At 43.3% G+C, this 15,209-nt stretch overlaps 1 protein-coding gene and 1 pseudogene across 1 annotated transcript in view; one reads left to right on the top strand and one right to left on the bottom strand.

Moving 5' to 3' along the window:
• Window positions 1-1,111: 1,111 nt before the first annotated feature.
• LOC125694621 (cytochrome P450 1B1-like) lies at window positions 1,112-3,127 on the top strand (annotated as a pseudogene).
• A 6,445-nt stretch (window positions 3,128-9,572) lies between these two features.
• Window positions 9,573-15,209, bottom strand: part of RMDN3 (regulator of microtubule dynamics 3) — a 31,425-nt gene continuing 25,788 nt past the window's right edge. Inside the window, exons 9-12 of the mRNA XM_048947300.1 lie at window positions 14,623-14,721; window positions 13,218-13,271; window positions 11,414-11,494; window positions 9,573-9,899 (exon numbers count right to left, since the gene is read on the bottom strand). Coding sequence (XP_048803257.1) covers window positions 9,846-9,899; window positions 11,414-11,494; window positions 13,218-13,271; window positions 14,623-14,721 — 288 coding nt within the window. The 3' untranslated portion in view covers window positions 9,573-9,845. The remainder of the gene's footprint in view (window positions 9,900-11,413; window positions 11,495-13,217; window positions 13,272-14,622; window positions 14,722-15,209) is intronic.

Here is a 15,209-nt window from a genome sequence, read left to right as displayed (position 1 = left end):
ACCTAGAGGTGAGAAGGAATTTATCGTTGAAGCATGTGCAGAAATGGGTGCGTTGTTCTGAGCTACTCATTGTTTCAGCCTTTATTTTCAAAGGAAATTAATTGGTGTTTCCCCAATTTCAAATTCTCTCTAAGCCACTTCAAAGCACAGGAGGGGCAGCAATATGTGCTGGGGAAGCAGAAAGGAGGTTCTTGTCTAAGGCTTGTATTTTGGGGTTAAATGATGGGAAAATGTCTCTCTCTGCTGTTTCACAGCCAAGCTGAGGAAAGCCCCTTAAACAGGCCAATGACTAGAAGGAAATGCCTCATTTATTTTATTTATTTTGAAATATGTATTGAAATTGGGTGCTTTCATGAAGAAGTCAAATCCTACCAAACCAAAATAGTATGGGGAAAAAACACTTTTTTTTTTTTTTTTTTTTTTTTTTCCCCACCATTCAGAGAGGAACAGCTGCACAGCATGAAGACTTGTTCTGTTTTTTTGTAGAGGTGGTGTATTGTATTATTTATATTATATTATTATATATTATATGCTAGAATAGGCAGCATCATGGTCTGGGGGCAACACATGGCATCAGAGTGACCAACCAAGGCATCATTATGCGAGTAAGCATCAAAGTCAAGGAGAGGCAGCTGTGTAACATTCAACAGGGATGGAAGCAGAAGGAGTGAGCTGGAGTGTTGCTATAAGGAAGGAGAAGCCCAAATCAGAGCAGTCCAAAGAAGAGTTTGGGGACGAGCATGGAAAGCCCCAAAGTTTTGATTAAAGCTATTTTTTTTTTTTGGTTTTGTCCCCAAGTTGGGTTGGGGTTATGAGAAAAAGTAGCAGGAAGCAAGCTGGTTCAGCTTGCTGTTTTTTGGGATAGTAAACAGCCAGAGACGCTGTAAAGCTCCAGGCAGCCCAATTCACTCTATTTGTGCAGAATTAATTTCCCCTTACCATGGAAAATTGCCTTTTCTTGGTCCAGGGGACATTACATGCAAGTATCAGCCTTGCTCAGGGTCAGACAAGACAATGAAATCATCCTTCTGGAGCCACTAAGCAATGTCCCCAGAGCCACCCCACATCCTGCAGCTCACCTCTGCAATCTGATGCCTTCTGGGAAGCGGAGATGCTCAGGTTTGGTGATGGAGTTGCCAAAAGCTGCACTGAGATGATTGAATCCAGCTGCAAAGCCCAGAGCCACAATTGCAATCACGAGTGGGAAAAATAAAGCAAGAAAAACTCCACAGGGGGACAGGGATATGTAGCATCACCCACCCCACATGGGTCCATAATACTTTCAGGGAGGATACGGGTGATGCTAGCAAGCTCCATGATAAAGTTCTGACTGCTGTCAGCACCCTGCTGCTCCCTGAACCCTGCACCCACTCACAGCCCCTTCTGGACCCCGCTCCCTCCTTACACCCAAACTTGGAGCTCTCCACCATGATTCCATCTCCATGTGTCTCATTGGGGTGGCTCCACCCGTGTTCTCCTTCCCCAGCCCACAGCAGCCTCCTGGGGGGAGGAGAGAGGTTTGGCCTGTCTTGGAGGCAACCATAAAGCCGCACTGATCCTCAGCCTCCGTGCAGAGCAGCTGCAGCCGTGAGTGCGATGGGGACCCCCAAAGGTGCGGCCACAGCGCTGGTGCTGTCACCTCTCTGCCCTTCTCATTGCCGTTGTGCTCACTGCCATCCTGCTGCTTGCCAGGACTCTCCACAAGGCCACTCGTGGCCAGATCCCACCGGGTCCTTTTGCGTGGCCTCTGGTGGGCAATGTCCTGCAGCTGGGCCGTCTGCCCCACCTCACCTTCATGCACATGGCGTGCCACTATGGAGCCATCTTCCAGCTGCGCCTGGGCCAGCAGCGGGTGGTGGTGCTTGATGGTGAGGTGGGGCATCCAGTGGGCATTGATGGGGCTGGGCACATGCTTTGCCGGCCAGCCTGACTTCCTTTCCTTCGGGCTGGTGTCTGGTGGGCGCAGCATCACCTTTGGGAGCTGCTCACCCCAATGGCAGGCACAGTGGCAGCTGGCCCATGCTGCCCTAAGGGCTCATTCAATGGTGGCCGAGGTGGAGTGGCACGTGGCGGCCGAGGCAGGTGACCTGGCGCAGCTCTTCCAGAGGCACAGCCAGGGTGGTGCTTATTTCCAGCCCTGCCCGCTCTTAGTGGTGGCCAACACCAATGTCCTCTGTGCTCTCTGCTTTGGCCACCGCTATGACCATTCTGACAGCGAGTTCACCGCATTGCTTGGCCGCAATGACCACTTTGGGTAGACGGGGGCCGGCAGTCTGGTGGACATGCTGCCCTGGCTCCTCTGCTTCCCCAACCCTGTCCGCTGTGTCTACTGTGACTTCCAGGCCCTCAACTGTGAACTGCATGGCTTTGTGCAGGCCAAGGTGGCACAGCACCACCAGACCTTTGACTGGCGGGCAGTCCGTGACATCAGTGATGTCATGATCGCCTCTGTAGAGTGCTGGGGTGTGTCCCCTGATGGGCTGGGACCTGAGGATGTGGAAGGTGCCATGACCGACATCTTCTGAGCAGGGCAGGACACCACATCCACAACGTTCTCATGGATACTCCTGCTGCTGCTGAAGCACCCGCAGGTCCAGCAGGACTGATAGGCTGAGCTGGAGCGGTGGTGGGACACAGCCGACTGCCCACAACTGAGGACCGACCCCATCTACCCCTTCTGGAGGCCTTCATCTATGAGACACTGCGCTACAGCAACTTTGTGCCCATCACCATTCCACATGCCACCACAGCTGATGTGGAGCTCGAGGGCTTCCACATCCCTAACGGCACTGTGGACTTTGTCAACCAGTGGTCAGTCAACCATGACTGCAGCAAGTGGTCTGAGCCCCAGCGCTTTGATCCTACGCGATTCCTGGACAAGCAGCAGTGCCTGGACCGTGAGCGGGCTGGCAGCGTGATGATCTTCTCGGCTGGCCAGCGACGCTGCATAGGTGACCAGCTCTCCAAGCTCCAGCTCTTCCTCTTCACCACCATCCTCCACCACTGCTCCTTCCATGCCAACCCAGCGGAGCACCTCACCATGGACTGCGTCCATGGGCTGGTGCTGAAGCCACTGCCTTTCACTGCCAATGTGTGGCCGAGGCTCCACCTGCTCATCCAGCCATGATGGCCCATCCAGCCAAGGTGCACCAACAGGGTGGCAGGGAATACCTTGCCTTGCACACTAGTAACTCTTGCTTCTTATAGTGTCAATGGCAGTGAGTCCCCACAGTAATAAACATCTTTGACACAGGACCCATCACTGCTTATTTTCTTTGTGGGGTGGCTGCAAGCATCGTTTGTACCTGTAGCTCCATCACAAACACCCCTGAGCTCTTTTCCCCAGGACAGGTCAAAACTGCAGAAATCGAACCCTCTCCCTTGGTACCCTAAGATGTAGCAAGAAGTGTGATTTTCTCTCCTTCTAGCAGGAGTGAGACATTCATAGAAGATATACTTCAGAACTCAGGGAAAGCCATGGTGGAGCAAGGGAAGCTTCTGGGGGAGCCTCATCACTGAGACCTGAGTTTATGGACTGGTCACCCATGGCGGCCTGGACAGGTCTTGTCCTGCTGCATGGCCCCATCAGTTTGACCCCATGAGCACACCCTACCTTTATGCCCCCAATTCTCACGTCCTAGCTTTAGCTGGGAGGGAATTGTGTCTGAGACGATGCTATGTTTTGGTTGTAGGAGAAAAACAATTTTGATAATACATTGCTGTTTGTAGTTGCTGCTAAGCTGTTCTGTAATAACGCAAGGCCATTTGCAGTGAAAGGCCCAAGGAGCTGGGAGGGAACAAAATTACAACAGCTGACTTAAACTGCCCAAAGGGATACTCCATACTACAGAATCATAGAATTGCTCAGGTCGGAAAAGACCTTCAAGATAATCAAGTCCAACCATAATCTAACCATCCTACCCTAACTAACACCCCTCTGCTAATCATGTCCCTGAGCACCACATCCAAACGGTTTTTCAACACTCCAGGGGTGGTGACTCAACCATCTCCCTGGGAAGCCTATTCCAGTGCTTAAGCACCCTTTCTGTAAAGAAGTGTTTCCTAACGTCCGACCTAAACTTACCTCATATATATAAGTGGAAGGAGTTTTGAAGGGGGTGGGAGTACATCTGCTGGAGTAGAGAAACAATTCGGGAATTTTATTTCTCCTCTATGAACCTTTAAATTTTAAGTAGAAAGAGCCACTTGGCAGCTTACATTGAGATGCTTAGCTGAAATGGGACATGGCCCCTTTCCAAAAACAAGATTTTTTGTTCCCCTAAATGTTCCTGAATGGCATCTGGAAGCACAACCCAGACCTGTAGAGAAATCCTCTTTTCTGGAGGGTCACCATTCTTTTGTACAGGTATAGTGTGGTTGGGTAACTGTCTATTGCCTGTATGCTACCAACACCATCGCGTGGTCTTTCTTACACATATTTAAAAATAATGCAGGTGAACATGTCCAACCAAAGTTAATAGAGTTGGCTCTGAAATAGGAAGATATACCATCCCAAAACAGAGAACAGTCTCCACCCAAGCTACCGTCATGCTCACCTCATGCCACTACAGTGTAGTCACTCCAAGGAACTCCTAATGACAACACCTCCTGATGACAACAATTTACCAACAACAAACTCACCTTCCTCCAGAAGTTTTACCAAATATGAGATTTAATTATCTGGGAAGATTTGAATACATCCTTACTAATTTAGCCCTCCTCTTGACAGCATCTCAGAGCATGTAGGTATTTCCAAGTCTGCTTCACACCTCTGCTATCCACCACAGATGCTGTGATGGTCAACAGAACCAAGATGCCCTCTGTAACCTAATGGGAACTGGCACAAAGCAAAGGCATCCACTCAGATGGATGTTTGATGTGTTTGACGGTGTCCAGAAATTATTCTTGACTGCATGCTGGCGGCAGCGCTGTGCAAAGTGTGCAGCTGCAGCTCACAGGGGGGTGGAAGCTGCTTACAGCACTTCCTCAAATGATTTTGCAATGTTTTGACCACCCCATTTCTCAAATCTAGAGAGAGACGCTGCCAGGAAATACGATTTTTGGAAGCGCGATGCCAGGAAATGCATTATTTACAGTCCCCTGTGTCCAAACCCCTTTCTACTCCTCATCCACAATTACGGTCATAGTCGCATGCAAGCAGGTGCTGCACAGCTTCCCCCACAGTTTTCAAGATACTGAAATGCTGGAATAGGATCTTTATTATTTAGCAGAAGATGCACAAGAGATCCAGCTGCAGAACTAACCCGTTCATTAAGAAGAAAAGCAATCAGAAATTAATCTTTCCTTCTAAATAATTGTCTGCAGGTATGTAAACAACCCAAAACAGAGTCTACGCCAATCCCGGAGCCTCTTCTGCTTCTCATAAATGATTTATTTAAACCTGATCTAAAGGGCCTTTAACTTCTCCATCAGTCAAGCTGACATTAGCCCAGTAAATAGGAAGCTGACCTTTGTTACGGGATGCATTTATAATGATGGGGACTTTCTATCCCCAGGTTTGCATTGCCTTGTCTTCCTTCATAGCTTTTGAGCCCTTCTCATGTTTATATTTTGGGAAAAGCAACATTTAAATAAATCTCACTCAGAGAACTAATCTCTCTTAAGTTTTTGAGATCATGTTTGCATGCCCAACTGAGACTGCATGCTTGCACATGCAAAACCTGTGAAAGCATCACAGGTCTACAGCAAACAGTAGCAGTGTTCACATTTATCCTTTCTCCCCTGAATTTTGCCTGGTTTCATTATGTGCGCTTTGTATGCCAACATCAGCAAAGTCAACATATGTACTGCTGCAAAAAAAAGTTTGTTTTTTGTAATACTCAGGGGACTCTGAAATGGGCCTTTGCTAAATATTATTCTAAGGAAAATAATGACAGTTCACCTACATGAACCCAATGATTTGCCACATGTTGGTAAGACTTGCTGTAAAAAACAAGATGGCAAGGCAAGCCTATTGCAATCCTCCCATTTCAGGGTCTCCCTCAAACCAAGGATCTCAGCAGGTCAGCCTTTGCCAGGGAACTTCCAAGGAGTTGCAGACGTCATTGAAACAAAAAAATTTGGACTTTGCAGAAATCTTGAAGCCAAGGTGGGAGTCAGAATGACTGCGCCATTCCTGGTAGGAAGCAGTGTTGACATTCCTACTCCGATATTGAGTCAGATGTTTCCCAGAACACTGAGGAGGTGTTCACTGCCCTGGTATGCTCTAATTATTGGAAATCAACTTCCAAACAGAACTTGCCTGTTTTTAAATCCCTCATCCTCAACTGGCAACCCATTCCTATGGGTCAGTGCTGACCTCCTCTCTGCGATGTTGAAGTGATTCAAAAATATTTTTCAAGCTGTGTTTTCCTACCCATGGTCAAGTATGATTGCAGCAGACAAAGCACTCATTTGATTGTTAACACTCAAGTATTGCAAAATGTCACTTAAAAAGTCTTCTAGGGGTTCTAGAGTCCTAGAGATTTATGTTGAACAACAGTGTACCTACATGTCCTCTCCTGGGCTGCTGCCTTCAGTGCCACAGGGCTCTGTAAGGTGGTTCAGTGCACTAGAAGACGCTACAATTTCACTTTAAGAAGAAAACAAAAGGGATGAGATTACAGAGAAGTTGCAGGCTGAATCCAGTCCTAATTTACCATGGACAGACAAAGTTTTCTTGAAATGTGTAGGTGTGGCACTTTGGGTTGTGGCTAGAGGTTGAATGTTGGACAAGATCTTAAGAGGTCTTTTCCAATATCAATGATTCTATGATTCTATCCATTGCTTGCTGGGAGAGGACTTCCTTTGTACTTGTGATTGCACATAGCTCCAACGTTCCTCTCCCAGGGATGGTATGTGACTAATGTGCAAGCAAATTAACACAGCCAAATCACTCCTATCTACTCCATTAGGCAGCCCAAATATTGTTTCCCACTATACCTACTCTTTAGTGCAACTATGCTATCAATCAGTACTCCTCAGTTCAGTGAATTTTAAGGAATGAAGAAGTACAGCTAGGGCTATAACTCACTCTCTCTGCAAAGTAATTTGGAACACAATGAAATAAAAGTTGTCAGGAGGTCTAAAACACTCAAAAGCAATGCTAAGCCCCTTGTTTATGGCTTCTATCTGGAGCAGGTGGAGATGGCTTCAGGCTGTGAAAGCGGAGCACAGAATATTTAGACTTGGTAACAACTTATCACTCACATTTATTGAAAAACAACCTCACCTGGAGCACACTGCTCACCATAACTTGTGGCTGTATTACTTTGTTGCAATTTAGAAACGTAAACAGTAGTCATGGTATTTACATACAAAATGTATTAGAGGCGTAACCCACACAGTTACAAACATATGTATAAACAGTGATATATAAACAAGAATTTTATATGTTACCTTCCCATAATATTCCAGCACACCACCACACATACAATAGACACCACAATACTTTAGAAGACTTCCTCCTGACTGTTGGGTTTCTTTACCTGTCTGTGTACCAACACAACAAGCAAGACAGTGACACAGGAAACTTTAAGCAGGATGGCTTTCTCCTTAATTGCAAATACCTTATCTCAAACAGACCAGCACAGTGAGGATAAATTAAACAGCTTCAGTTATTCTATAGTATCATAGTTTAGCCACAGGGAGGTGTGTTTCCAAAGTCAGCCTAGCTCAGGAAATTGTTCCGTCTTACCCTATGATAAGCCTAGAAGAACATCTAGAGTCTTTTACTATGAAAATCCAACTCCTGGGAGTGTACAGTGCAGGCACCTTTGAGAAATTCACATTGTACTCAGGGATTAATCTGCAGAGTTTTAAAAATTGTGTGCAAAATTAAAGAAGTCTTGGTTTTTGCATTGCTTAAAAGCTATTGAAGTACAGACACGAGGAAGAGATTCCCTCACTTCAACTTCTATCAGTAAGAAAAACAAGACTTTGGCATTTGTTTCCAAACAGGCTTTGTTTAGTCTGTAACCCAAAGCTCTGTTTTCCTAGCACTCTACTTACTATCTGAAGACATCCTTCCATTCATAAGTCACCTTGACAAGTAACTGAACCTCATCCGTGACCCTTTTAAAGCTAAGGGGATTTACATCATCACCCCGAAGAATACACAGTGTGAAAGACTTAAACCTAACCAGTGCAGAATCCAAAGCACAAGGTGAGCAGAAAAACAGATCAGCATTTTCTTCCCTCAAACTTATGGTTGCTCACTGTATGGAAACAGATACTAAGCAAGAAAGAAACAAAAAACAAAAAGAAATTGCATCTTTGAAAACACAGCATGTAAATCTAATTCAAAATCACCTCTAATGTTCTACATTTTGAAGAGTTAGACAACAGGTGAAGGCCTGCAAATAAGAAAAGCTCTGGATTGCTGCTATCTTTTGGCAAAGAACCAGTGATTCAGCCTGGCAGAGTTCAGTTCTCTATTTGTAAGAATCATATGTATAGTTTCAAGCAAATCAAAATTGTAGAGTTCTATTTGGACCAAAATAAAAATAGCTGAAAAGTGTCAAATATATAAACTGGGAAGTTTGTGAGCTTGAGTCTGCTAACATCTACTTTATGAAAGTAACATCAAGGGGGAAAAGCTGAAATGTGCTAGGATATAAAGCAAGCCTTGCTCAAGTCTTTGGGAAATTTCTGAACATTGTTTTTGCTTTTCACCCTTTTTGTCAGCATACAGCAAAGTTTACTTTCTCTGTTTGGTACCCAGAAGCTGTCAGAGAAAATGTCAGCTGTCAACTCCGTTTTCTCAGTGCCAGTGCATTCGTCAACAAGAACTGGAGGAATACACAGCAAAGTGTCAGCTCTGCCACAGAGTACTCCTGTTCCTGTAACCAGTGTTACACTGATAAACAACTGCTAAGCTGTTATATCTAAACCATAGCCGCATAGTTTGGAGGGACACACCATGTTTTCGCTCTCTAGTGATGTCACTAGGAGAAAGTCCTGAAGTTGAAAACCTCATTACTTGCTGTTCTGACGTGCACTTCTTAAAAATAAAGTTTTTCTTGTGAATAAGATCTTCTTGGTTCCTCAGTATTTTCTCAGTGTAACGAGCAGTGCTGGTTTCTCCTCAACAGAAAACCAGGAAGGCAGTTTAGGTATAACCAGACAGGACCAACAGGACTGTATTTTGGACATCACCATCAGTTTTTTCACAGCAACTCACTTATTTTAAGTCAATGCAGTCTTTTTTGTGCAGTGGCCTTTCCTCAAGCCATTGTGTCAGTGTCCATTTGAAACAAGAGACTGAAGGAAGTGAGGAACTCCCACAACCTGCAGTGCATCAGGTTGCTAAAAATCAGCCTCACAATGCCCACTGACTCTCACCTTTCTCTCCGCAGGACATCTATGCAAAGGTGCAATCAGTTATTTCAATTGATTCAACGAGGATGTTTTAGAAAGGAAAAGAGAAAACAGTGAAATTAGAGAAAACTATCTGCTGAGGACTTCCCCAGGAAGCTCATCAGCAAGCAGACCTGAAACTCAGGTATCGTACACACACGTGTGTGTACATATATATACTCCTACAAGCTAATATCTGGTTGATTTTTTGACTATTTGGCCTTTTTTTTTTTTTTTTTTTTTTTAAGGAATTTTAAAAGCGAACAAACATATGTTGTGCTCTCAATAGGAAAATAACACAAGATTTTATCTCATTAAATCCCACCGAGATGCTTCCCTGGAAGTGCTGATGAGACTGTTGAGTGTGTCCTCCTGGCAGCTCCTCTGGCTTATCCATGCTGTGCAACCAAACTTGCTAGAATCATGAAACCCCTTTCAATGGAATTTTATTGTCTGTGCAGTGTTGAGTGGAATGAGCTCTTCTGCTCTTATTCTTCCAAGGCTGATCGCATCTTCTCAAGTTCTCTCTCAGCTTCTGAATCCTGGAAATGCAATACAAGGCATTAATACACAGGCTAATTCAATATAGTTAAAAAAGATAATTCCTCTTTTCTTCTCAAGCCCCACACCAGATTTTAAGTATAGTCTAGCCTTGTGTTTTTCCTCTTTTCATACTTGTCTCTCGGCAGCCTATTAAAATTCTCCAAATATCAAAGAGATTTTCTCTCATGCTTCCTTTTGAGAAAACTGAAAACCAGAGCAGCGGATTTCAAACCTTTGCTCCCTTGAGGATTCTCCTACTCTGGTCAAATGCCCCCCCTAATTTTTTTTTTTTTTTACTCTTCTCAGTCTGATGGAAATTATTTGATTGCCTCTTTGGGATGAAACAACACCACCTTATGCCTCCAACATATAAAGAGAAAAAAAATCCTCTATTTATCTGATATACCATTCCAACTCTGTCTGGCATGATTTCTAAGACGCGGATGGTGAGGAGGCTCCTCATCTGGCAGAGCTGGGATATTTCCTTCTGGAAGAAGGGATATTTTTTCTGCTTGCTGCCCTGGTTTCCCAGCAGCAGTACTAGCCAGTGCCCTGCAGGTGGTAGCACAGGCAAGTCAGCACTAATAGATGGTGGGCCAAGATCTATTGCACACCTGTGCTGTGAATTTCAGCACAATACTTTTGCTACAGCAACCCAGAAGCCTTAGAAACACAGTGGCAGGAAAATCTGGCATATACTTCTGCCTTACATCCAGGATTCCATCAGACGAACGCTGAAAGCATGAGATCAGGAGGATTCTGGTCACTTCGCTGCATTTTTCTCCACAACGCAAAGAACAACAGATTGATATCTGCTTTTATGTATTTTCTACCTGGTACTAATTTGATGGCATCTTCTATACAGTTTCAGCTTAACAGAAAAAGCGCAAAGGAAAAAAAAAGTGGAAAAGAGCTCCCAGATGGAAAACACAACCACATGGCACTTTCTGAAATGCAGTACAATCTGCTCTCTGAAACCCTGTGAAAGCAATGGAAGAGCTAAAATATCCTAGATAGAAAAAAATGCTGAGCAGCACACACAGACTACTGATCTGATCCAGCTTGGAGGAGCTTAGGAGCCAACCTGGCACCAAGAGCTTTAAAAGCAACAGATAGGAACTACTAGATGACTCAGGTGCAAAAACGTCTACATCCTTCAGTTCATTAGATCTAACTCACAGAGTGCCAAAATACTTCATTAAGAGCTTAAATTGAAAATCAAAAGTCTTAAATTGAAACCATTCAGCTTACCTTTAGCAATTAACACCTTAATGCAAATGCAGCCTATAATATTGATCAGCCCAATGAACACACATGTCAAGTCAGACTGCCAGAGAAAGTCTTGACCTTAAGTTAAATGACTGGGATTTTAGAAAAATTTCCCTATGATTAATTTTGCCACATAATATATATGCAGAGAATTTTACATAACCATATTTGATTTGAAGGGTCAAAAGCATACAACATTAAATTAGTTTTGGTTTCTTTTCTTTCTTGGAAAATAATCCTATACCTCTTTTGTGTTAACTGGCAGTTCTGAAGCAAGGTTCATCCAGAGAAGAGCTGCAGAGTTGTTCCCCAGGTCCTTGTAGCACTGAAGGAAAAATGACAACGTGAGGAGAGTTAAACAGGGAGAACAAAAGATGAAACAGGCAGCAGAAAGTAACTGAGCAATTTTGTAACCTGACAACTGATAAAAAAGGATTATTTCTCCGTTAGGCATTTACACAGAATAGCTTCAGGCTTGATAATCACCATCAAGTTATGGAATATTAGATTTTTTTTTTTTATTTTTTTATTTTTTTTAATGTTTTGGACAAGGAGATCTTTTTGGCAAAAGATTTTAAGGTCTCCCTGTGATCTTCAGCATCTTCCACCATTTTTATTTCCACTTCCACAGCCACCATTCCTCATGCTGCTTTCATCATAAAAACTCAACACCGGCAGCATATCATCTGATGAAGCTTTAACTCTCCAGGCCTTTGAAAATCAGGTCCAAGTGCAAGCACTGTAACATCTCATCTTTACAGATCTCTGAGGTTTCATATCTTTCATCGTGAACTTCTCAAGCAGCACAGAAACAGACAGCTCTAAGTAACACAAAAGGCTCTGGTGCCTAGAGAGTCATGGAGGCAATGGAGGACTGCAAAATCAGCATGCTAGAAGGAAGCTAAAAATGATGATGCTAAAAGGCAGCAGCTAATCATTGTTGCAATTGCCTCAAAAAGCCAGCGTTCCTTTAGGATCGTGACAAGGTATGTGCATCTTGGTGATTTTCCTCTTTCAGTTCTGAAAGAGAACTCTCTGCTCTGCAAACAGTCACATTGTTGCACCTCTGGAATTCAGAACAGATGGTGCCATGGACATCCTTGGAGCCTTCTAAAACTATCATTAGGTGACTATAAATCTCAATTCTTTATTCTTTTGAAGTCTGACCCATTAGAGCACTATTTCCTGGAAAATTAAGGAGATACAAATTGAACTATTAGAATTTTATGATGAAGGATGTGATCCAAAATGACCAACTATGGGACTGAGTAAAATAGCAATAAACAAAACCAAATACGTTTAAGTACTCCTATTAACTTCTATGCTGATTTGCAGAGTTCTTCTGAAGCTCAGCCACATCTGCCAGACATGTGGTGAACTATGAGCCCAGTAATAATGTATTGGCTCATTCAGGTTATAATTTAGCCACTGTGAAATCCAGATTTTTTTACATCAACTCTGAAAATTCATCAGGTCATGATTTGCAAGAATTTGCTGCTGCTGCAGCTTCCCTGAAAATAAGTTCCAATTCTTTACAAGACATTCAGGGAGTGACTTTGAATTTGCATGACTGCTGGCCGTATTTACAAACAGAGCAAGATGCAATCAAGAGCATATTCATCAGTGTGCATAAGCTGTCAGAAACAAAAGGCTTGCTGATTTACATATACATCACTTAATTTACAAAGTCTCATCACTGAGCAGATATGATGAGTGACAGTGTATGATCCAGCTGGCGTGAAGGCCACCACATCTCCTACAGAGTTCTCCTCTTTGGTCGCCTTTGTTTTTCTTTAACAAGACACTATGAAATAAATTCTGTACATAGGTTTATTGGTAACACAGACATGCATTTAATACTTTACTTCTTCCTCATGATGCACTTCCTGTATACATCACAGAAATCCAAAACTTATAAAATCTTGCTTCCACATGGAGTAATTTAAGTTCGTGTACAACAATCCATCCAAAGATGCATGTGTATTTTTTAAGATGAATATTTCTTATCCCAGGAGCATGTAACTGTACTCAATAAAGTGACAGGTTACCTTGGCAATGTACACTCTTACTGCTTTGGAAAATCCTGGACTTAGCTCCTCAACCTAGAACAGCAGAGAGAAAGGGTCAGGCAGAGAAAAGCAAATATGAGGATATGCAAAGAACAGTTTGAAAGCTGTTTCAATTTTTTCCATCTCTTTATTAGATGAGGAAGCCCCACTTTTTCAAGTCCATACATCACTTATCATAGGCTAGACTGGCTGCATTAGTAAAAGCCCTCATACTTTCCCTGTTCCACTGCAAACAAACCCTTTGTAGCACACCCTGTGTTCTATTTATATTCAAATTTCACAGTGCATGCAATCAAGACATCAGAAACTGGCTATCAGAGCAAGCAATGAGAACTCAGTACAGACACTGTTCCTCTTCTTAATTATGTTGTCTGGTTTTAGACCTAGCTCAGCTTGTGAGTAACCCAGAGCTGCAATTCTTGAGATGATTTCCATCCCCCTGGAACTTGCTAACTGTGGCTGAATGCTGAAATGGACTCTGCTGAGCATATGGGAAGTGCACTTCTTCAGGGTGTGACCAAAGGTAAAAGCTCAGAAAAATCCAAATTCCTGTTTCAAACCACAGAGCCACTCTAACTCATCAAAGGAAGAAGTAGCTTTTTTCTCGATTGAGAAGAAAGAACACACTTTGCTTCAAATTTCGCTGTGGAATGATTTAATCATTTTGGCTAAAATTATGCTGAAAAGCAGACTGCCTAGGGCAGACACCTACCTACCACAAATTTACCCTTAACATTTAGGCAAAATGACAAGAAATTGATAAAATCTGATAAACCCTAACACTTTGCAGAACTGCTGGCCTATGAGTTATATAGTGGTAGGGCAATTTGTTTCTGCAACATTTAATCAGAGGTGTATGTATGTTAAAAAAAAAAACACATATCTGACTTTGAAAGCTTAAAAACTTGTGTTCAAAAATCTGGAGAATCTAATCAGAGGCCTTTATAAAATATTATGAGGAAATTTAAAGTGACAAAACATTCTGACTACCTATGCAAGTGTTCCCAGGCACGAGCATAAACAGATCTTACAAGATCATGAAAAGAGCACAGGCCACATGCACTTAACGCTAAGCAATGAATTCATCAGCTTTTGCAGCATTGAAAAGGAAAACCAAAACCCTCTGAAAATATGTGGAATTCTCTGGATCTAGTTCTGAGCTCTTGAAAATCATGTTCTTCCATCTGGCTGTTCTATAACAGAGGCTCCTACCTTTCTGCTTCCACCAGTTTTTCCTCTTCAGGTTCTAGTCAATAGAGAGATATCATGAAGCACTTGGAGAGCAATGAGCTAAGCAGAACACAAGTACTCAAATTCCATGCTTGTGGTTACACTTGTCAGTGTGCATTTGTTAGGGATTCCCCTGAGTGTCAGATTACAGTACCTTTAAGAAGTTTTGCAGTGCATCCTGTACAGTGGCTGTAGGAGGGGTCTCAAACAAAGCAGAAGCAGTCTTTTTTTCGAGCCATCCCAGGTGGAAAACCTACAGAGAGAGCAAGACAAAACCATCAAACCCATGTATGCAAAGACAGTGAATTATCTGGTTTCTTGTAGCTGCTTCAGGCACCTGGGAGATGGCCAAAAATCTTGGTAGTACCAGCAGATTCTGGTCAAGCACCCAAATCCAGCTATGGATTTAAACCTGATTTGCTTTTCTTTGTTCTATACTGCTAGTCACCTCCTGCAGTTTCATCCATCAGCTGCCATATGCATAATGTTAAATACAGGATTTGTCTCTATAACTCAATATTGCAGCAGGGCAACTGTGTGGGTGGTCTGAAATCCTAAAGTTACTCAGTGCAACCACACCAGCTCCTGGCAGTTTTCACCTATGTATCAGAGCAAAGGCACATATGCAGCCCTCCTGTCTCCCTTCTACTTGGATCTGCCTCTGTTTCTCAGCTTCTGCAGCTGTGAGAGCAGGAAGGCTGAGCAGGAAGTTCTGAACAGAGTGAAGAGATTTCACTGGCT

The sequence above is a fragment of the Lagopus muta genome, chromosome 6, assembly GCF_023343835.1.
Source record: "Lagopus muta isolate bLagMut1 chromosome 6, bLagMut1 primary, whole genome shotgun sequence".
Taxonomy (NCBI): domain Eukaryota; kingdom Metazoa; phylum Chordata; class Aves; order Galliformes; family Phasianidae; genus Lagopus; species Lagopus muta.
This window is presented reverse-complemented; position numbering and strand designations above follow the sequence as displayed.